The sequence below is a fragment of the Acanthochromis polyacanthus genome, chromosome 16, assembly GCF_021347895.1.
Source record: "Acanthochromis polyacanthus isolate Apoly-LR-REF ecotype Palm Island chromosome 16, KAUST_Apoly_ChrSc, whole genome shotgun sequence".
Classification (NCBI taxonomy): Eukaryota; Metazoa; Chordata; class Actinopteri; family Pomacentridae; genus Acanthochromis; species Acanthochromis polyacanthus.
In genome coordinates this window covers 16,888,447-16,911,066 of record NC_067128.1, presented here as the reverse complement: position 1 = coordinate 16,911,066, position 22,620 = coordinate 16,888,447, and the positions used below count along the sequence as shown (strand labels likewise).

The window sequence follows — 22,620 nt, the reverse complement described above, 5'->3', positions numbered from 1 at the left end:
TACGGGTAAAGAGTGGCAGTACTATAACGGCTTCACGCAGGCACATTCTGACCATCATTTTCTTTGATATCTTTGTGTATTTATACCACTGAAATATGCTGAGCAAAATTAATCTGATTTTCTAAAAAATAAAGTAGAAAAATCTTATCGGTACATTTAAATGCCAGTTCGTTACTTGTAAAACCGGTATGAGTCATCCTTTCTGAAGCATTAAGCAAAGTGCATCAGCTTAATGGATGAATTGTCACAGATGTTAAGGATAAAATGTAAAGGTGGGGGTGTTAAACTATTTATGAGGCTTTGAGTGTTCCCAGGAGCACCTCAATAATTGTGAAATGGAGGATGTATGGAACCACCTGGACTCTTCATATAGCTATCTGGCCAAACTAAACAAGGAACCCAGCAGTCGGAGAAATGGAGTACCTACCAAAAGGACAGCAATCTAAGCAACACTCCATCAATCAAGTCTTTATGGTAGAGGAGTTAGATAAAACTACTCTTGGTAAAACACTCACGGCAGACTGTTTGCAATTTGTCAAAACTAGTCAGAACTTAGAGAAAAGGATTCCCTGGCCTGACAAAACTAAAAATTGAACTCTTGGAGCAGAACTCTAAGGACAATATCTGGTGAGCATAAGGCAGCGCTTAGCACCTCCTAAAATCAACCTCACAGTAAAGCATGGTGGTGGCAGCATCATGCTATGGGGCTGGTTTTCAGCAGTAGGGACAGGTAGGCATTTAAGAGCTGAGGGAAGGATGAGTGCAACCAAATCCAAAAGGCTCTTTGAAGTAAACCTGCTCTTGAATGCAGAAACTTGATTTGAGCGATTGTTCATCATTGAGCATGACAATGATCCAAAGCAACCAGCCAAGGACACTCTGGAGTGGCTTCAGGACAGGTCTGTCACGCACTGTCCATGAGTGGCCAAAACAAAGCCGACAGACCATCTGTGGAGGGGTCTGAAGGGGACCATTCCAAAACACATTCAATCTGATGGAGTTTGAGAAGATCATCCATAAAGAATGGAATAAACCGGACAAATGCAGGTATCCACAACCTGTAGAAATGTATCCAATAATCAAATCAAATTTATATATAACGCACTTTAAAACAGCGAGAGTTGACCAAGGTGCTGTACAGAGGAGTAAAAACATGATCAAAAGACAAAAATAATAAAACTAAGATAAAAACAACAGAACTATATAAAAAATAGTAGAACTAAAAGCAAAATACACAATAAAACACAAACAATACATAGAGTGAACAGACTGGACTGCCCATCCCAGATATAATATACGTGCACATGGAAACAGCACACCTACACAGCGTGAAAATAGGTGGGTTTTAAGAAAGGTTCTAAAATTAGACAATGATGAGGCCTGTCTGATGTGCAGCGCCAGTTCATTCCAGAGTTACGGAGCTGCAACGGAAAACGCTCGATCCCCTCTGAGCTTCAACAGTGTTTTGGGCACCCTGAGGAGCAGCTGATCAACTGAGAGATCGGCTCAGTATATAGGGGTGGAACTCAGAGAGGTGTGCTGTGACAAAACCATTTAATGATTTCAAAACAAATAAAATCATTTTAAGATGAATTCTAAAATGGACGGGCACCCAGTGGAGTGAAGTTAAAATCGGTGAAATGTGCTCAAATTTTCTTGTGCCAGTTAAAAGACGTGCAGCGGTGTTCTGAACCAACTGGAGACGAGCGATGGAGGACTCACTAACTCCCATATAAAGTGCATTACAGTAATCTAGCAGAGTGGTCACAAAGGCGTGGATCACTGTTTCAAAGTGCTGTCTCTGGAGAGACAGCTGAAAGCTGTTGAACTACTGCAAAGCGCCCTCTACAAAGCACTGAAATAAGAATTAATATTTTTTTTAAATCAGTTTTTGAATTTGAAAAGTTTGGCAAAAAATTCTAAAAACATATTTTAGCATTATTTTCGGTGGTGATTGCTTTGGGCTTCTGGTGGCTCATGAGCAAGGTCTTTAACCTGTTCTGTTTCAGGGGTACCATAATGTACCAGTACGCTGATCCTAGCTTCTTTACAAGCTGGAATACACAAAAGCTGCAATTTGTTGTATTCTGCAATGACAGTCAAATTGAATCTTATGTTATCTTACCTACTGAGTGTAGATTGATGGGAAATTTGTCTATTTGAAATTGAATCCACAACAAAATAAAGCATACAAAAAGTAAAAGGGTATGAATCATTTCTAAAGTGGCTGTATATGTGTATTCTAAACAATGTATTATTTCCTCGAGACGCTTCCATACTTAATGCATAAAATAATAGGCATTGTGTAAAATGTTATTATTTATGTACAGAGATCTCCATAGTTTATTTTCCTGAAATAGCTGTGTTTAACACTTCTGTCATGACCATTTCCAGACATAATACTGGACGTGTGCAGGCATGATGTTTTCCTATGGACAGCCACCTGAGGAATTTCACAAGTATTTCCATTCAGCTAGAAAAAAAATCCCCGAAAGTGTCCGTTTCCAAATAAGACAATTGGTGTAACACAAAAACTGCTTCATATTCTACTATCACAGAGATGAACCAAAGTTTTCAATTTGTTTTGCTGAAAAGCTGCGAAAACATCTTTCAAGCTTTGCTTCTCTGGCAGCTCAGCCTCTTTCTTTAAACCACACCTCCAGCTGACTATAAATTCTTCCTCTCTCTCAGAAGGATCGGTAGTAGTCTCACACAAAAAGTGCAGACATACTGTGACAGGGTATTTTCTCTTGTTACACTCAGTGCTGTTCTCCAGCACATGCTGTGTTAATACTGCATGTTTTCTCAGCATGTTTTCGCACAGACAGACAAGGCTTGACAGACTTCTACAATCACCGTAAGGCTCTCCGAGACGGACTGTTGAATTTGACGGATCAGAGTGAGAAGGGGAATCTTTGCCTGAGGAGAGAAGATTCAAGGTCAGAGGGAGCTACAACCATCTCCAAGACAAAGGATTTAACTTTGTGCTGCCTGCCTTGAAACATCTTTAACACTTCTCCTTTCTATTGCTGTAATATTGCACAGAATAATACTACTACTTTGACTGCAACTTCTCCTGCTACTGTGAAAGTAGGACAGATTCAAGCACTTTTATGTCCAGCCAACAAGATATGGAGACAAATCCATTAATTGACCACTGCAAAGTTCCAAGTAATGCCACATACCAAGTCCTCTCCTATGTGATGATAGGAGAATTCGCCCTGGGTCTGCCTCTCAACCTGTCTGTCCTCTACATCTTCGTCTTCAGGTATGAACAAACACAAATTTACTCTCTGTATCATTGTCTTCTCCTTATGTTAACAAAGTACTTGAAATTAAAACAAATATTAGTATAGGCAAGAGAGAGGACAGCAAAAGTCGTGACAAAACTGATGTGCGATGACGACCTGATGATATCATGAAGTCATTAAGTCAAATGGGGATAGCAAAAACGGTCAGGGTTGCCTGCACTAGTACGTTCTAAAATCTGGATCACGATTAAATTCTGGTATCACAGCTTTGTAAGTTTGCAAAAAAATCCCAACAGATAGGTGCTCACTCCAGTAAAGAAGGAGAAGATACAGTTTACATGCTGACAAAGTCACCTTGAAACTAACTACAAAATCTGTATAAAGAATGTGAAAAACAATGCTGAACTTCAAAAACTTTCCTAAAGTGGTCCATTTAAGTTGTAAATAATTCATATAATTAACCTAACTTTAAAAGGGGAAACAGGTTAAGCCCTTTTTTCTTTATCTCTTGAGAAAGTTGCAACACAGAGCGCAGAAAAGAAGCAATGTGCTAGAGATGACCGATAAACGTGTTGGATGTGGAAAATACTGTGCTATAGGTGAAGAGTAACTCTGACAGTATGATAAAGGCTTCCAGCAGGCACACTCTGGCTATCATTTTACTCCATACATCTGTATTTGTTCCATCACTGAAACAGCAAAAGGAAAAGCAAGGGCATTCTGTGCCTTTAAAAAATGAAACAGAAACATCACATTAGTACCTGTATGTGTCTGCTGTTGTTTGCCATTGGATCTTTTATGAGTCATCCTCTCATTATGCAAAGTGCATCAGCTGAATCAGTAAATTGTGGCAGAGGTTAAAAATAAAATGTAAAGATAGGATGTGGGTCACTTTTTTTTTGCCCCTGTGTTTACTCTCGACGAGAAACAAACCCTAATAAACTGTGAATTACTTCTTCTTTAGGTTCAAGTTCTGGAAGAACAAAAGTATCTTCCTGTTCAACATTGTGGTTGCTGACTTTTTGCTGGTGGCCTGTCTTCCTGTCAAGATTCACCATTACCAGCACAACTTGAGGCGTAGCGAGGATGGTGTGGTTTGTAAAACGATGCTTTTCATGCTGTTTCTCAACCGGGGAGTCAGTATAGCCTTCCTCATCATCCTGTCCCTCGATCGCTACTTCAACGTGGTCCATCTTGGAAGGAGAAATTGTGTCAAAGTGTTGAAGAAATCTCCCCAGATTTCTGTTGTCATCTGGCTCCTGTTGCTTCCCCTCACCGTGCCCACCATGGTCAAGACCTTTGAGTGCTGCAACAGCCACGGCCGACAAAATGAGACCAAGTATCACGATGTGACAGACACCTTTAGAGAGGTATGGCTTTGGGTTTTTTTGTTTGTTTTAAATGGGCTCTTCTTTACTTTGCATTAACACAGCTGTGACATATTAACCTGTGATATGAGTTTAATTGCGATGGGTGCATTCACCAAGTCTGAACAGCTAAACTCAGTTTTTCAACACAGAAGAAGTACAGCTGTTTACACTACCCCACTGACTTCCTGTAAAGTGAACATTACCGTGATAAAATATTAACTTTAATGGTAAATCTAATTTGCCCTGGTCCCTGACTAGCAGCTTGCCAGAGGCCAAAGAGAAAGAAACTTGTTCAAGCAAATGAATCATTTTATTTTTTTTTGCCAAATTAACAATCTGAGGCTTTGTATTGTGTCAGATAATTAACTATCTTTGTCGTTTTAGTGAATTGTTTAATGCGTAGTCAGTATTGATAGATTTGTAACATATTTATCTTTCAAAAGTGAAACAAAAATGCTAAAAATGTACTTCCATTATCTTAAATTCAGATTTCCTGATTTTCTCAGTTTTGTATTGAACTAAACTTAAAATCTTTGGACTTTAGCCCAAAATCCTGGCAACCAAAACATGGCAAGTGAAGACTTCATCTGGACCTCTGGGAAATTGTGATGGATAGTTTTCACAATTTTTGAACATTTCATAGAATGAATAAGTCACAACTGCTAACTGACTGAAGAAAAAATCTAAATAAATACCAAATAAAGACAACTGTTAGAATAGTTATTTTCATTTTAAAAATTCCAATTATAATTTCTTTTTTTTTTTAATTGTACAAACATTTCAATGTCTTTTATACTATAGGTTTCTTTGAAAACAGTTTCATATGTTCTATAAAGAGTCTAAGGGCTTTGGAATAATGCAATGAGGAACGGGCCAACCTTTACTAAAAAGCAAACAGGTTTTTCTGGGTGGAGATATCTGGGATAGATGATTCCAAGAGCGAGGTTTAGAATTGAGCCCATAATCCCAGCAAAAAAGTATCTTTTGAGCAAAATGTAAATATAATAAATTAAGCAAAGAATTGACATTATTTAACTGTCTAGAGTACTGTCAACATACTAAATAGTGTCCTCTCATTTTTTAAGGTGGTCTTCTTCAGTCAGATCATTATCCCCTTCTTCATCCTTGTCTACTGCACCGTATGCATCGTCAACCGGCTGAGGAAGAAAACAGTCGGGGAGAAGACCAAACTAAGGAGAGCTGTGTGGGTAGTCATGTCGGTTGTTGTTGTCTTCTCCATCTGCTTCCTACCTTGTGCTATCGCCAGAGCCGTGCTGCTCGGCCTCCGGCTGCAAGAGTTGGAGAAAGCAGAGGAAGTAGCGGTTCAGGTGTACGACAGCCTCATGGTTTTGTCTTACACTGACTGCCTGCTGGACCCGCTGGTGTACTGCTTCTGTAACTCAGGGTTCAAAGACGCTTACATATCCAGCTTCTGTCCTACATTTCTTCAGAAGAAGCTGATAACCTCTGAATCTGGGATGGGAGCAACTACTACAACTTCTGGAGTTAGAACTCTTACGTTGCCGATAATCGAGAAATGATTGTTTTTTTCTGATGAATTGTGATCCTATCTCCATGGCAGCACAGGCATTTTATCTACCATTACATATCAGTGTTAAGATCAGAGATCCACCCCCACAGCAGGTTTTTACCTACTCTGACAGATTATTCTCTGAAAAAGCAGGGAAAAGCCATGCTGACATTTTAAGGTTATCAAATGCCCTTTACTAGAAGGTAGCAAACATACTTTATGTGGTGAGCATGTCCTCCAGAATGCAGGTCATAGACCATCACAGTTTGACATTATTATTCAGATGTATTTCATCTTTTTTTCACAGTGTGTCTGAAAAGATTAATCTGTGGTTTTCCTGTGTAAGTAATCTGCAGAATTATTTCTCATTGCAATCATACATTTACCCTCATGTCGCCCTGCAGGTCAAAATTGACCCGTTGTGAAAATATTTTCACAGTGAAACTTCTGATGTCCACATTTTCAACATTTTTGGGAAGTCTTTGAACATTTTTTGGTAGAAAAAAGAACTGTTAAAAATGTTTCTTTGAGAACATTCACATAAAAATCAAGGTTGATTTTTATGTGAATGTTCTTAAAGAAAATATTAGAAGTTTTACTGATATATAAGTAATCACTTTAGATATTTTTAGGATTTTTTGGGGGAAGATTTTCACTCATTTTTTGAAAATATCTAAAAAAAATTCCTTGCCAAATTTGGGGGATTTTTAAATCAAACTTTTAAAGGAAATTTTGAGGAATTATTGGAAATTTCTTCCTGGAAGTTTTGCAAATTTTCAGAAATTTGGGGAATTTTTTTGTTGAATTTTTGGATTTTTTTCACACAAGGAAACAATATTTTTTTAGTGCCTGTAAATGAGGACAACAGGAAGGTTAAAGAACAGGTCAGTGTTTTTAAAAGCCTTGTACTGAAGACAAAAATATGACCTTTTGAACTTTTTTTTTGCACTTTTGCAATGTCAAATACACATTGACATATACTCAGTCATATGTCATTAGACTGTCATCCTGTAAATAAATAACCTGCACACATACATGCCATCCTATGAAGTTGGTTGCTCAGCCAAAACATTACAAACGCAAATCTAGAGAGCATTTAAGTGGAAGAACAGGTTCACTTATAAAGCTGAGATCCTGTCTGACTGGTGAACTCGCATGGCTTCATATTATGTAGATGTTTCCGGATCGAATGCAAAATCCAGCATTAAAAGTCATTATTAGATTATTAGAAAAGTAAACAATGTGTTGGATGTCAATGTAGATGTCAACTGCCTGCTTTAAATAGTAGAATATAAACTGATATTTTATATCAATATTTACTTGAATATATTCAAGATTTTTTTATTTATTAGGATCTCTAATAGGATCCGAGATGACGTGGCATTTTTTTTGTGACTGCATATGTTGGCCTTGCAGTAACTACAGAGTAATCAGAAGTATAGCATAGAAAGCACAACATACTCTCATTTACAGTCTGCATCGTTAACCATCATGTTCATCATCTATCCCTCGAACCAGATGGAACCGTCCTTATTGGGGTTGACAGTCAGAAAATACTGTGAACTCCACCATGTGTTCAGATATTGTGCCACAATGCACACTTACATGTCAGTATCTTTCAGCTGCTGCATCTGTCTTGAGGAAGTCACTTATTTCTGTGGTCTCTCTTGCTCTGCTTGTCTACAACTCGTGTTTCTCCATCTCTCTGTTCATGTTGTTGAATGTTGTAAGCGAGTATTGTGGTGTTCAAAAATCTATGTTACAAGCATCACTTCAAAAATGTCAAATCTTAGTGGACAACGAAAACCTGGAGAGCTGTTTGAAAATCCCCTCATTCAAGCTGTGTACATTTTCTTGTGATGTTGATAATCCCAATTGAATTATTTGTCAAAGACTGTAATGCTGACTGAAGATCTTTGTATACTGGTGCTGCAAATACACAAAAAAATATCTAAGCCAGAGAGTCCGCTTTTCATGTTGCGTGAGTGGAGTGAAGAGAGGAGTGTTGCCTTCTCCCGGCAAAACATCACATCACATTAAAATATCGACTACTGTCACGTAAACACAGCCGTGCAAAGCTTCACCGTAAAACCCCCTAATGGTTTAACTTCATCCCAAACATCTACAAAAAGCATTACTTCCAAATCCACCTCATGATCCTTACAATGTCCAAATATTGGCATTGCTGATCAGCCTCTTGAGGATCCGTGGTCCACCCTTTTGCAGAAGAGTGCTACAGTTTGTTCAGCTTGTGTCTGTGCACTCTGATGGCCATAACATGATGTCACCTGCAATAGTTCAAGTTCAAGCAGAGCCTTTCCACATACGAGACCCAGTTTATCTATGCATCATTCTCATTTTGACAATTCTTAATAACATTTTGCGCTGTGCACCTTTAGCACTGGACAGGCAGGTGATGCAACAGGAAAGCTGTTTAGTTGAGGCTAGCGACCTCTAGGCCAGAACATCACAGCAACAGCAACAACACATATAAGAAGTATGAAAACACAAACACGGAACATAATTTCATTATGGTTCTTGCATTTTTTTTTTTTGCAGAGTGGCTCCATGCTCCATCTGCTTCTTAAAAGCCTTTAATGGCTAAATGACCCAGCCTCAGCCTGAAAGCAGCTTGATGGGATTTAGCTCATAATGATAAGTGACAAGTGCTGATGGGGAAACTTGACGAATTCAAGGTGAACAGAAAAAACAGTTACAATTTCCCCTACGTCTTCTTGTGATTCTAATTTAAATGTTCGGACTTCTACGTGTGTACCTCTTACAATAAACCTGCTGTGTGCTGTTGAGGTTTAAAACTGTGAAATTAACTGCTGAAAGTGTTTCATCCCAACGCTGAAAAGCAGAATTTTTCCCACTGGATGTACAAACAGGAGTGTGTATTGTCAAACACTGACCTGTTCCCAAAAGAGCCAGCAGTCTGCTCTGCTCCTGTAACACCTTGTGGATCTGCTCAATTAGCATCTGAACCACCTCATATGGACGATCAGGAGCCTGTAAAGAAACAGACAAACTTTAAGAGTTTTTTTCAATGACTGTGCCAAGCAGTTTGAGATGCAATGATATGATGTTTTACACCCATCTAGTGGCAAGAAAACAAAATGGACTGGCAGTTGACGAGACTGATTGCTGGCTTTAACCTGAACCTGTTGCTTCCTTTAGAATATACCAATCTATAACTCTGCTAAGACACTAAAACTGCTCTTCACAAGACAAAGTCAAAAAATTGGAGTAATTCAAGTGTACAGGTTCTAACTAGAAACTAATTCTGAAGAAGAGCAATGATGCAAAAATCCTCAGAGTGAAAGGACTGGTTCTTCTGGTTTGTTATGTACAAAAAAACCCGATCTCTGAACCTGTACTTAGAAACTGTTGTTGATACTCTGTAGTTTAAAGGACTTCTCAGAAAGACTTTTATTTGAGGTGCTTATTCCGGGGTTAAACTGGGGTTTGTGAGGAGGGGAGCCTTTGTCCAGCGAGAATTTGGGTCACAGTCCATAATGGAGTTTGTGTTTACTCGTTATCAGGCCGAACATGTGTTGCCTTATTTTGTATGTAAGTGACTGGATAAGTCCCATGTCTGCAGCAACGCCACCACTAAAAAGGCATTTATGCTACAAAGCTCTGAATGTGCTGGTTCCATTCTGAACATGATTGCTACCACTAAATTCAATTCAGAGACTGAATTGGTGTTCGCTGGGCAGAAAAGCATTTATCATGACAAGGTAACGTTACCATGATACACAAGAAGATGTAATGAGTGTTAGTTTGCACAGACATTTATGCACTGCTACATCTTTGCACTTTTTTAAACTTATTTTTTTTCAAGCCACTTTATATTGTACTGTCTTACAGTGTGTCAGTACTGTACTGTTTCATCCTCATTTGTCATCCCTGTACATATTGTAAATATTATTATTATTACTACTATTTTTATTATTATTTTATTTCTATTACTACGCTTACTGCTACATAAGCTGCTGTAACAATGTGAACTTCCCCTGCCATACGGAGAAATAAAGGATTTATTTTCTCTTTTCTTAGTTTGGAGGCAGTAACAACAGTATCCACCATGCTGCTGTGTGTTGCCTCTGGGTGATAAATTCAGAGAAGAGAACACTGTTTGTTCAGCATGAGACAGTATCTGAAAACAAATTTCAAGAACTGAATGCATGATGTATTCCATTTGGATAACTGGAGGTGGAGGTCAGCTCCAGGGTGCTCTGACCGTGCTGAAAACATGTGTTAGCTGGATTTTACTTCACTGAAACTGACATACTTTCCAGAGTATGACCACTGGTCATTGCTGCAAAAAGATCAACAGAAAAATGTCTTACAAATCAAAGCAATCAAATAATCAAAACAATTTACCGTGAAAATATTTTTGGTATATTTGTCCTTTAATTTGTGAGCTTTTAGACAAAGCGGTGAAGTTTTACGTACTTGCTGATTTGCAGTCCGAGAGGCACAAACATCCTGGCTGGCAGCAGTAGACTGAGAATGACCAACAGAGGCAGCATCATCAGGGCTCAGCAGGCAGGGCAGATGAGGGTGATACATGCCCTCATCAAGTGTCAAGAGTCAAGTGACTGATCTGAAGTCGTCCACGTCCTCTGGTGCTTCCTCTCCTCTGGGATTTCAGCAGACATTCTTGGTTGATGCTCACTTGCTTTAGAGACTCCTTTATGCTGAACTTGTCTTCATCTTGTTTTCAGCTGCAAAAAGTATTGTAAGTTGATTAGAAAAGGGACAAAAGTGCAACCAGAATTAGTTTCCAAGGCTATAACTGTAGAGAGAACGCCTTAATCTGAGCTGTAATATTTGCTTTCATTTTAAGCTCACTCCCAAAACAGGAATAAAACAGTCTGAACTTGAAATGTGCGCAGATGTGAAGAACTTGCACTGCTGGAGTGTTTTGTTTTCATGTTCAGACTGAAGAATTCCAAAAGGATTTGTTGTTTATTAACTGGAATGCATTAGTTGCTACTTCCACATGAGGGCATCAGAAATAATAAGCAAGTAGCAGAAGACTTCATAATTTCAAGGGAGATTATTTTTAGAAATTATGAGAACATTGAGCAGTAGTTTAACTTATTATGGAGAATTAATATTTTTTTTTAAAATGTTTCTGTCATTCGATGTGAATTTCTCAATTTTCTGAATTACCTTTATCTCTGTCTAAATTATTGGCTACATGTGAGGGACAAGCTAACAGCCGTCATGATCATATTTTTAAGCTAGGAGCTAGCAAAAGTGTCTTTAAAAGAAAAATAATGCAGTAGTAGTTTGCCACAGTTTAAAAGACGTGTGTACATTGGATTAACAAAGACTTATCTTGTATATCTCATACCGAGGGTTTTTTGTTTGTTTGTTTTGCAGTTGCAACTGAACTAAAATGGCTGCCAGAAATTAGTTTTCCTACTTGTTGTTTGTGGATTAACCCAAGCCATAGCCAGCCAACTCTAACCCTAACCTAACATATTTCTTGCTCTTGCAGTTTCTTATAATTGAAAATATAGGCATATATACAGGTTTTTCAAACTCTGAAAACATAAATAGTTTTTTAAATGTATATACTATATAACAATAAATAAAAATACTAATTAAAAACACTAATTATTGTTGACAACACAGAATATTATTTGTTCCGGCTAAACAGACAAATCCAAGGAAGCTGTAAACCTACTCAAAGCAGTATAAATTACTTATATTTCTTAAAAGGCTTTAATGCCCACATTAGTTACAGGCTCTTTATGACTTTAATGCAGTTAGCTGTTCATTAGCTAACAATCCAAACGTCTCATGTTACATGATGGGTAAAATTAGGGCTGTAAACAAGCTAAACACCAATAAATAAATAAATCACATTTACCTAATGTACAAACTGGGTCCGTCATTTATTTTTATTTTTTTGCTACATTTTTTGGTAAAAAAAAAAAAAAAGTTTAGCTCTAAGAAGGAAACAAGTGTTTAGTTACATTATATACTATATGCAAATCTATTAGCTATATTGATATTTCTTCGTTCGAGCTCACTTAAGTAAAACTGTCAGCTGTTATTTCGTAGAAAACGAACACGTTTGTATTTGCTCTCTCAAGAAAAAGTCTACATCGAAAAAAATGAGTGGCATGTGTAGCTTTTTAGTTTAATTAACTTCACTCACCTGTTGTGTTGTCGCGGGTCAAGCTGAGCCATGGAGGGAAGTTTACTGTTGCTACAGTTCCCGAGCTATTGTCTCAACACACTGTTTTATACACAGATAAACGACTAATTAAGATTAAAAAAAAAAACTCCCTTAAAGCAAACACGAACTATTCAACAATGACTCTGGACGTGGAACCAAAAAAACTTGAGCTGCACAAAGTGTTGTTTTCGTTGTAAAATGACCATAATGTATCACACTTCAGTTAGGACCCTTCAAAATAAAGGCTCTAATTTTCCTCCCTAACGCCATATCACCGATTTATACACACTGTGCTAGAAAATAATCTCTCTGTGACATTTTATTAAGCAAAAACAAATATTTTTGGAAGTTGATGACATTTCTGAATAATTGTGAGTAAATTCTTTTTAGTTCTCAGATTTTGAATATATATAAACAGCATTAATTGTGTGTTTTAGCCTAAACCTCTGTGGATTTAAGGATTTGTGATCAATACGGATTTAGAACATTTGTAATTTTATCAATTCAATCTGCACTTCCTGACAGTGTTATGGTAACACAAGGCTTGAGCCACGTACACCTTAAAATACCACAGGATGGCAGCATAATCAAGCACATTAACCAGAGTCAGATTCAGGATCAGGCCTCTTTGTAAATGAAGGTGAGCTCAAAAAAACTGATGGTGATTGTACAAATGAAAGTGTATGAATTTCTGTACAGTTGGAGACTGAGAACATAGACAATACTGTCAACACTATTTTCAGTATTTTCTTATATGCAGTCAATTCTGATTCTGACATCTTTATACTGATGATCTCAAATCAGAAACACAAAAATAAGAACTTTGCATAAATACATCACCTGAAAAATGAACTATCACATCCAATAATAGGTCATTGGGCTCATAAATGCATCAAAAGGGCTTCAGTACTTTACAGTTTTCAACAGACACAATTAAAATGTACTGATGCTCAATACTGATTCCACTGATTCTTTTTGTTACAGTAATTGTCATGCTCAAACGGGGCTAAAAATAGTTGACAGAAGCATTGTTCAAGGGCACTGTAGCCTCACAGTGTCTCAAACAAAACAAAATTTGTGAAACGATTGTGTGAATCCTTGTACAAAATTCATCTTAACCAGCGCATTATCAGCAAACCCTTGAGTTGCCATCGTCACATCCTGAAATTTATGAAAAGTAGTAGGCAAATTCCTCATAATTATGAGAAATAGCGAAATATCAAATGTTAAAACAAAGATTTAGTTGTGTTTTTCCACAAGCAAATGTGACGGATGTTTCATAAGAGCAACCAGTCACAGAGAGAACATGCATGAGGCGATGTGGCTGTTTTCAGCATTGTCTTGTTCTTTTATTAAAAATGAGATTCAGTCCAGCTGGTGTTCTCCTTGGATGATATAATAGATATGTGATGCATTTTTTTTCATGCACAGTTACCAATAATTCATCAGTAGAATGCCTCTGGAAAGGGATAATATGAACTGATTATATATTTTGAAAGGAGAGGGGTTGTTTTTTCCCATCTCTACAAGAATTAAAGGTGCAAACATGAACACACATTTTGGATTCACTTCAAGGGAAAATAGACTCATTTAAATATGCTGCACGTTTTCACAAAATCTCCGACATCATCCGCTCCATTCCAAAAATAGTGTTGAGATTTGGCTCTAAAAGCCGCTCGAGCTGTGGTCCTGCAGCCTGCATCGTGGAGGTGATCCAACGCAACGGAGATCCAAGGTGGCGCTCTGCCATCTCCAAAGAGACTCATCTCTGCCTTCTTTTGCTTTGTGATGGTGATGCCAAGCTTTGGAGGGCCTGGCACCGAACGCGCTCTCCTCCTGCTGGTGTGTGTGTGTGTTTGCACGCTGCACCATCAAAACACTCGCATATACTGTACAAACACACATGCGTGGAGATTAACAGCGACGACAGTTGAGTCACGGGCTGGAACATGGCTTCAGGCAAAGATCAGAGGAAGGAGGTCATCCACAATCCTGCCCCGAAACACAACGCGCACGCAAAACAAAAGAGCAAACACAAACCTACGGACACATCTTTCCATCAGAAAATCAAATTTAGTGGAAGAAGATAAAAATACAAAAATAATACAGGCCTCCAAATAGCAATTATGGTGCACATAGATTCTTCTGATCTTCATTAGCAAACCCATAATCCATAGCAAATACTGGGTGTGCCATTTACTTCTTGCACTTGTTTTCTTCACATCTCACAGTGAGACAGTTGTTGAAAATTGCATCAGAGGCCTGTATCTGTAATACATCTGAGCAGCGGTGAGGCAGATAGTTTTTATAGAGGTGGTCAGGCTGAGATTATTACAAACACCAGGGTGGCTCAATTTCAGCAAATTGTTATTATAGACCAAATTTTTCGATCATTCACTCTTATTGTGTGCTTTCGCGGGCGAGGTTTCCATGCAGAAGTACATGTGGACAGCAGTAACAAGCTATGTTATGCAACATTCAATTGATTAAAAATTAAATTCTGCTTTTTAAATTATAAGACAATTACAGTTGATTTACTTAGAGGTCCCATATGATGAAAATCCATTTTTAAGTATTTTGTGGTTGTTATAAATTTGAAGGTGTAAAATTAAAGCTGGTAGAATTTGAAGACTGAAACCTTCCTCAAACCCCCTACAACTAGTTATCCTCTCAGCTTCACTAGTGATTAAGAATTCGAGTCAGGAGCTAGAGACATCTAACTAACCAATAGTCATCCAGCTCAAATTGCGATTGACACCTCTGGCTGCCAGTCACAGATGTAGATGATATATTTTTTGTGACAGCAGCAGAGTTATAATTTGTGGTGACAGGAATCATCATTGCAGTGTTTTGAGCAGAAAGACTGATGATACTTTGATTAATTTGTTTAAAACAAAAGTGCACAATGAGGCACCTTCAAAATAATTACACGTAAGACTTCAATTGTTCCTCAAGTGTCCCTGTTCTGCTCAGAACCTAGTTGTGACACGACACTGTGTGCATCCAGACTTTTAGTTTATTTCTCTGGCTGCAGGTTCTGGGTCAGTTTTATATTGTTCAGCTGTTTGGACCACTTCTGTAGAGTAGGTTTCATCCCTACAGTCTACAAAAGTCTTCCCCTTCTCCTCATCACCTACCTCCTTCCTTTTGGCAATGTCTTCCGTAAACACAGCTTTCATTTTCTCTGTTACGTCGATGACACCCAGCTGTATCCATCCAGTAAACCCAACTCCACTCCTACTCTCCTCCCTCACCAACTTCCTATCTGAAATAAAATCCTAGTTCACCTCAAACCTCCTAAAACTAAACAGTGACAAAAACATAGATCATTCTCATTGGCACAAAAACTACACTATCCAACACTGACAGTTTTACCCTCTCTGTTGACAGCTCCTCAGTTTCTCCCTCCCCTCAGGAGTCTGGGTGTCATCCTCGATTCCTCACTTTCCTTCCAATCCCATATCAACAACATCACCCGCATTGCATATTTCCACCTCTGCAACATCAGTCGTCTACCTCTATTCTCGTCCACAGCCTCATCGCATCGACTACTGTAAGTCTTTCTCCTCTTCAGTCTCCCTCACAAATCCCTCCATAAAGTTTCAACTGGTCCAGAGCTCAGCTGCTCGCATAACTTCCAAAACCTCCTCATTTCATCACATCATCCCCGTCCTACAGCAGCTCCACCGGCTCCCTGTCAAATCCAGACTGGAATTCAAAATCCTCCTCTATACATTTAAGGCCATCCACGACCTCACCCCTCCCTATCTGATCTCACTCACATCGGCTCCCAAACTCTGGAACTCACTCCCACCGGACATTTGTAATATTGACTCTCTGCCTCACTTCAAATCCAGACTCAAAACTCACCTGTTCAACACTAATTATTCTCTGTAATTGTCTTTTTCTTGTATGTATAGTTTTTATCTGTTCTGTTGTATTTATTTTTCTTGTAAAGCAACCTTGGGTGTCAAGAAAGGCACTTATAAATAAAATATATTGAGTCAATATATAATTGAGGGACTTTTGACGACCATATCTTGCATACATTTTTATTAAAAAAGTGAAAGAATTAATATTTTTTATGTTCATAATGATGGCGTCTTTACAAATTCCATAATTATTTATTATGGAAACAATCACTTATTAATAAAGAAATGGCTGGATATCACTAAAATGTCAACTGACTGTCCGAATTTAATATTAACCATTTTCTATTTAGCTAAACAATAATAAAAGGAGCTTATTAAAAATAGTAGATTGTGTTCTTTTTATTAAGTTGAGATAATCATGACAGATATTTCTTTTTTTGGCAATAACAAATTGTATCTGTGCCCAAGAAATCACTTTCAACTAAGTTACCCGTTACAAAAACACCTCTCAAGGAAGTGTGTTAATTCCAAATCACATGACCTGCTCCACATGATGTCATTTCCTCCTGAAGAAAAGACTGGAAAGACTCCAAGTTCTTTAATATTTAGGACTGTGTCAGTCAAGTGCGGATTTATCGCATGTCAACAGGTTTACTACAATATCTTTATAAACAACTTTCAATTTCAATTTTACTCAATTCTACATATATTTAGAAGAATCTTTCTGTAAAAATGCCATGTGGTGTTAGGTTATAGGTGGCCATGTTGAATTTAAGCCTGAAAACAGCAAAAAGGTCGACTATGATACAAAAAGTCTTACAATTATACATTGACCCGAATATTGTTATTATTAAATCTACAGGTAACCTAAATCATACACACTTTAACTACAAACATATTCTTTATTTAAATCTTAAAACAGATGTATTCATATGCTGTTTATACACCGGATGCAACTTTGTTTTGTGTTTCTATGACACCAATCTTATGGGCTTCACTACTGGTTATGTGTAGTGGCTCTGTCCCTGTTTCTGAGGATCTTTGGCCTTACTGTGTGAATTTTCTGTCCAAACTGGATGTGTAGTACCCATAGAGCAGTGTGTCAGCAGGTCAAGAAACAGTAAAAAAAAAAAACACAGTATACTCATAATTTCAGAAGCCGCTTTATTTCTTTGCAAACTGCATCAATTTCAAAGCAACCAACTCTTAAATAAAAAGCTTTGAAGCAATTTCAGCAACAAAAATATGATTTTTAAGTGCATCCCCAACCTAAAGCAGCTGATTTAACAAATCAGAGCAGTTTTAAGAATCCTAATGTTTGTAACACACAATGAAAAGGGCTCTCCACACTAACAGCAACAATTTTAAACCTTAGTTTAAGCAAATTCTGTGCTGATGCAGTGTGGGATTTTAGCACCGTTTCACTGGATCTCAGTCTATAGACCTCTGTCAATACTTCATGCATTACATATTTATCTATTAGATAAATATGTAATGCATGTGTCGATTGCTGTATTTTCATTCAAACCTTTTTATAAACTGATGTGCTGCATCACCTCTACAACACAGTATTTTTTATGCATACATTTTCAGGCACTGGTATGTTTATCATTAGCAAATAGCTGAGAAGACTCACAGCCTTCATCAGCCTGCAGTTCATGTTGTGCAGTTGTGCCACCGGTCACATCAATCAGAAATTGCAACAGAGAGATTTCTACAAGACATAAATCAGCTCTTAACTGTAAAAACTACTGACAAGCTCACAGCTGTAATTCAGTATAAATATTAAGTGCATAAAAGATAAAAAATAATTGGATGTTCACATGTTTAAAACCCCAAACTTCTTGCATCTGTGAGCATCACCTTCAAAAATCACTACATCACAGATCAGAGGTAACACCTGGCTTTCATTGGCTATCTAGGCCTTCTTCTTGATGCCTATTGGACAGGTGACACCTGTTCCTGCCAGGCCACAGTATCCATCTGGGTCTTTACTCAGGTACTGCTGGTGGTAGTCCTCGGCGTAGTAGAACGGCTTGGCTTCAGTTATTTCTGTGGTAATCGGACCAAAACCTTCTTCTGTTAGTATCTGAGAGAAACAGCAAAAAGACACAAAATTTTGAACAAGTTAGTAACAAATCAAAGACCGTCTCCAATGGAAATCCAGTTTTTAATCATGCTAGCAGTTGTTTTTTTTAATATGCTTATTAGAGGTGTAACGGTTCACGTGGTTGTATTCAACCGTTTCGGTACGGCATGTTCGTTTCGGTCCACTTGCGCACCGTTTCGGTTCATATTTCATATTATTTTCTCTTCAAATTTATGACTAGAGTGATCTAAGCTCTCCGTCGGGAACTAAAGTCCTTAACGTGTTTTCACACGGACGCTTTAGAGCGTCGGACACCACTTCTTCCACTTCTTGAAGAAGTGGAGGCGCTGCTAGCAGGCGTGTTAAATGGCATCAAACCTGAGCTGGAAGACCCTCACAGCTCACCACGCTCTCCTGTTTGGGAACATTTTGGTTTTCCTTTTACAGTTACCAATGGACAAAGACAAGTGGATAAAACCAAAGTTGTGTGTCGGCACTGTTCCACAGAGATCGGGTATGCTACAGGAAACACGTCTAATATGTTAACGCACTTAAAACGGCATCACCCGACAGTAAATGTTACATCAACAAGAAAGAAAACCAGCTTGGTGCAAACAACGATAACGTCTGCTTTTAAACAACCTCTAACACGCGACTCTGACCGGGCCAAAGCAATAACACATGGCATTGGAGTTTTTATTGCCACGGGACTACGTTCTTATTCACGTTCTTTTTCTGCCTTTTTTGTACCGAAAATTAACCGAACCGAATACTCTAGGAAACTGAATCGAACCGAAATTACATTTTAGTGTACCGTTACACCCCTAATGCTTAGTCTGATTTGGTTTCCAGTTCAGACATGTTCCTAAATTTACATTACAACTTGCAGAAAGTATTTCTACAGTGTTGTATTTCTACAAAGTTGTAGGTGAGCTGGTGTGCTCGGGCTGCAGGGATCAGAGCAGGGTGAGTAGGAGAGGCAGTGATGTCATAGGTCTGCAAAACGTGCAAATATGTAACTTTAATACACAGAGATGAGGGTAATCAATGACCACAGAAGGGCGTTGAGTAAAATTCAGGTTGCGGGCATTTATATACATAATTACTCCGCCAAGGAACAGGGGAGTTCTGTGGTGATTGGCATATGTTTGTCTGTCCGTCTGTCTGTCGGTTAGCAACATTACTTAAAAACAAACTAACGGATTTGGATGAAATTTTCAGTGAAGGTAAAAAAAAACAAAACACAAGGACCAAGGGATTATATTTTGGCAGTAATGTAGCTTATAGTCTGGATCCACGGATTTCTGTATCATTGTGAGATAGCAGCATGCCATCACTGTAACTACGACAACAAGTGAACGCTATGCCAGCTGCCTGCTGACGATCACGTCATTGTGATTCTACTACAAATCCACCGTTGAGGGCTTATCCATTGGAAATGATACAAGGAACAGCTGATTAAATTGTGCTGTTGTTTCTGAGTCCCATCAATTTCCACCGCCCGCTATTTAGGTCACAGGATTCGGCATCCGTACATAACGTACACATGCAAAACACTTGCCTGTACTCAGCGCAAGGTCATTTTGCTTGTGGGTACATCTATATTAAATGGCCACATTCTATAGTGCTGTGATTTCTGGCACAAATCTTTTCAAGATTTCAGCCATTGGAAATGATTCAACAACTGAGCAGCCTTGGCGAAGTACTGCGCTCTCTGAATGCTTTTCTTCTTCTATATATTATATACATTTATAAATCTTGCAGACGAAAGCCAGTCCAGAAAAACAAGACTGGCCTGTCAATTTAACAGGAAATCTTGGATAATTGTTCAGAATCACTCTTTGTATTGACATTTGAGCCTTTACTTCCTTGTCAGAGATACATTTTTTAACTCAGCCATGAAGTCTGTTTCAATATGAACACCTAAAAAATACCCTTTAATCCTCCTTCCTGTGTTTAATAGGGATGACTTAGATATCACCATAATGATGGCTTACAGATTCTTGTGACACACGTGTATGATAACTGGTACAGGCCTTATAAATAACCACAGCAGTGCATGAGGTTTAATGGGTCGTAGGACAGCTACAATATGAAGATGCAGAAGTGTCTCTATGTCCATCTGTGGTTAATTGTAGGAATATAAAATGAAGCTTATGCATGTGTGCCCAGTTATTGGGTTTTATTAGAGAAATAATAATGAAAGAAAGGGTGATCTCTGTGGCCTAAAGAGCTGTCTGTAAAAAAAACATTTTGACTCGGTACAATTAAATTACAGATATCTGTAATTTTAAACATTAAAAGGATTGCTATACCTTTTAGCATCAGACTACATCAGCTACATCCCTCCAACAGAGTTTCAGAGACCTGGAGAATCAATGAAAAGAAGCTCTTCTGATGGCATGCAGTGGCCCAATGCCTGACTAATATATTGTATGATGATGTTGCCTCCAAACTGCCACTGATCTGTACATGTCTGATGTGTTTATGCAAAACGTGCAGCTCCAGGCAGGGTAGTACCTACGAAAACAGACAATACACTCACAGATATTCAATTTATAATCAGTTGGTAATGACACCTTCTCCTCCCTGTGATAAAAATGACTCAAACAGATGGCGTGTGGGTAAATTAAAAGACAAACAGAAACGGCGGCGAGCATGAAGACACACAGCGATGAAACTTTAACTCCTGATGGAGGGCCGTTACTGTGTTTTTAGCGTGTGTGTGTGTTTATAGCTACGCTTTTTATTTGAGCGTATCATGGGTGGTAGAAGAGATGAATCTGGTGCAGCATTTAAACGTTTAGCCTTTTATCTGCAAAGCTGCTGTTCTGCTTCTTCTTCTTGACACGACAGCTACAAAGGAGGAATCCAAAGCCCCTGAAGTGACTGCACCAGGTTTATGGTAATTATCCTGTTGGTCCCTCTAAATAATTACTAAACACAGCTATTATTCAGGCTGTTGTTTCCGTGGCTCAGCTCATCGCCATAAAGGACGGGACTGGGTTTTATTTTAGGGAAATAAAAATGTCAGAGTTGCTTGATGTTGATTTGGCTAAAATTTTATATGAATGCAAATGCTGGCGGCTGAGCATTTAGGTTAATTATTTAAAAGCTGGGTGCTTCACATCGTTTGGAGTATCTACTCTACTGGAAACCTATCTCATACTATAATTCACAGCTTGATTATATGCTCCATATCCTGTGATTATGTGGCTTACAGTATGTGACTGTTTCGACTTTATAATTGACGGAAATGTCTTGTACACTATAGCATGAGCTTGTTTTCAGCAGGGAGCTAGTAGTTGGTGAAATCGATATATTTCCCTACTTTGTTCTATCAATTTTACATTTTTGGGGTCATTAGACAACACAATTTGAACAATTTATGCTGATATTCTTAATCTTTGTCTTGCTTTGTCTAAAATTTAGGCAAAACCAATGATTTTTTTATAATATTTTATCACCACAGGCATAACAAAGACAGCGCTGATCAATCGACTGTAAATATATAAAAATAATATCCATCATATGACAGGATGAATGACAGACTGGAAAATAAATCATTTTGAATTAAGCACCATACATCATCTAAACACATGTCATCAGTGTCATTTCATCCATCATCCCTCCCTCCTTTTGCTCCTCCATCCAGTGTTTATGTATTAGCCAGAGAACCAGAGGCCTCAGGGAGGTGGTCTGGACCTGAAGCCCAGCAAAGCGCCTCTCCACTGGGCTGAATGGTTCCAGAGATGTGGAGCTCCGACAAGCCACAAGAAGCTGTTTAATAGTAAAAGCCTTGATTCGATGTTCGGATTAAAGTTTCTGACAGGCAACTTTCTGAGCGGATTCAGGTGCATTCTGTTTGTTCAAGGAGAAGAAAACCTCATTCAAAATTCTGTTGATATTTGTACTAACTAAAAGTCCAGTCAAACAGTTTATGTTTCTTGCTTCATGCATTTAGTTACTAGCCTAGCCACGCTACACCCATGTTTCTGACGGCACAAGGGTCTAGGCACGCTCGACAGGGAGGGAGGCGGGCTAAAAGGTTGTCTTTCAAATCCCTCTGCAGCAATTGGGTAGGTATACAACCAATCAGCGTAATGAATAGGCTCCTAGAGAGCCGGAAATCAGAGGATGCGGTAGTTCGGTGAAGCCTTATTTATACAGTCAATGGGTGAAGCTCAAGTATATTACAGACATGTAAACAGAAAGATTATTCAGAGTCGGTGCTAATGGAGCTCAACGACTGTTGTCGTTTTTGTTGTCGACCCTGGCAGAGAATTAAATTCGTTGCCGTGTGTT

At 38.4% G+C, this 22,620-nt stretch overlaps 2 protein-coding genes across 3 annotated transcripts in view; one reads left to right on the top strand and one right to left on the bottom strand.

The window, feature by feature from the left end:
• The first annotated feature begins 2,720 nt into the window (after window positions 1–2,720).
• LOC110950258 (hydroxycarboxylic acid receptor 2-like) lies at window positions 2,721–6,623 on the top strand. Its single transcript, XM_022192729.2, has 3 exons — window positions 2,721–3,268; window positions 4,216–4,621; window positions 5,707–6,623. The coding sequence occupies exons 1-3, from the start codon at window positions 3,114–3,116 to the stop codon at window positions 6,160–6,162; spliced, it is 1,017 nt and encodes a 338-aa protein (XP_022048421.2). The 5' UTR covers window positions 2,721–3,113; the 3' UTR covers window positions 6,163–6,623.
• Window positions 6,624–17,373: 10,750 nt separating this feature from the next.
• Window positions 17,374–22,620, bottom strand: part of msraa (methionine sulfoxide reductase Aa) — a 51,723-nt gene continuing 46,476 nt past the window's right edge. For both annotated transcript variants that reach the window (XM_022192723.2, XM_022192724.2), the window contains exon 6: window positions 17,374–18,315. In XM_022192723.2, the coding sequence (XP_022048415.2) occupies window positions 18,145–18,315 (171 nt within the window). In that variant the 3' untranslated portion in view covers window positions 17,374–18,144. The remainder of the gene's footprint in view (window positions 18,316–22,620) is intronic.

Excerpts from the sequence above, each read along its gene's own strand:
- LOC110950258 (XM_022192729.2), top strand. The coding sequence starts at position 3,114 with ATGTCCAGCCAACAAGATATGGAGACAAATCCATTAATTGACCACTGC. Across the intron at positions 3,269-4,215 it reads CTCTACATCTTCGTCTTCAG|GTTCAAGTTCTGGAAGAACA; the intron begins GTATGAACAAAC and ends CTTCTTCTTTAG. Across the intron at positions 4,622-5,706 it reads TGACAGACACCTTTAGAGAG|GTGGTCTTCTTCAGTCAGAT; the intron begins GTATGGCTTTGG and ends TCATTTTTTAAG.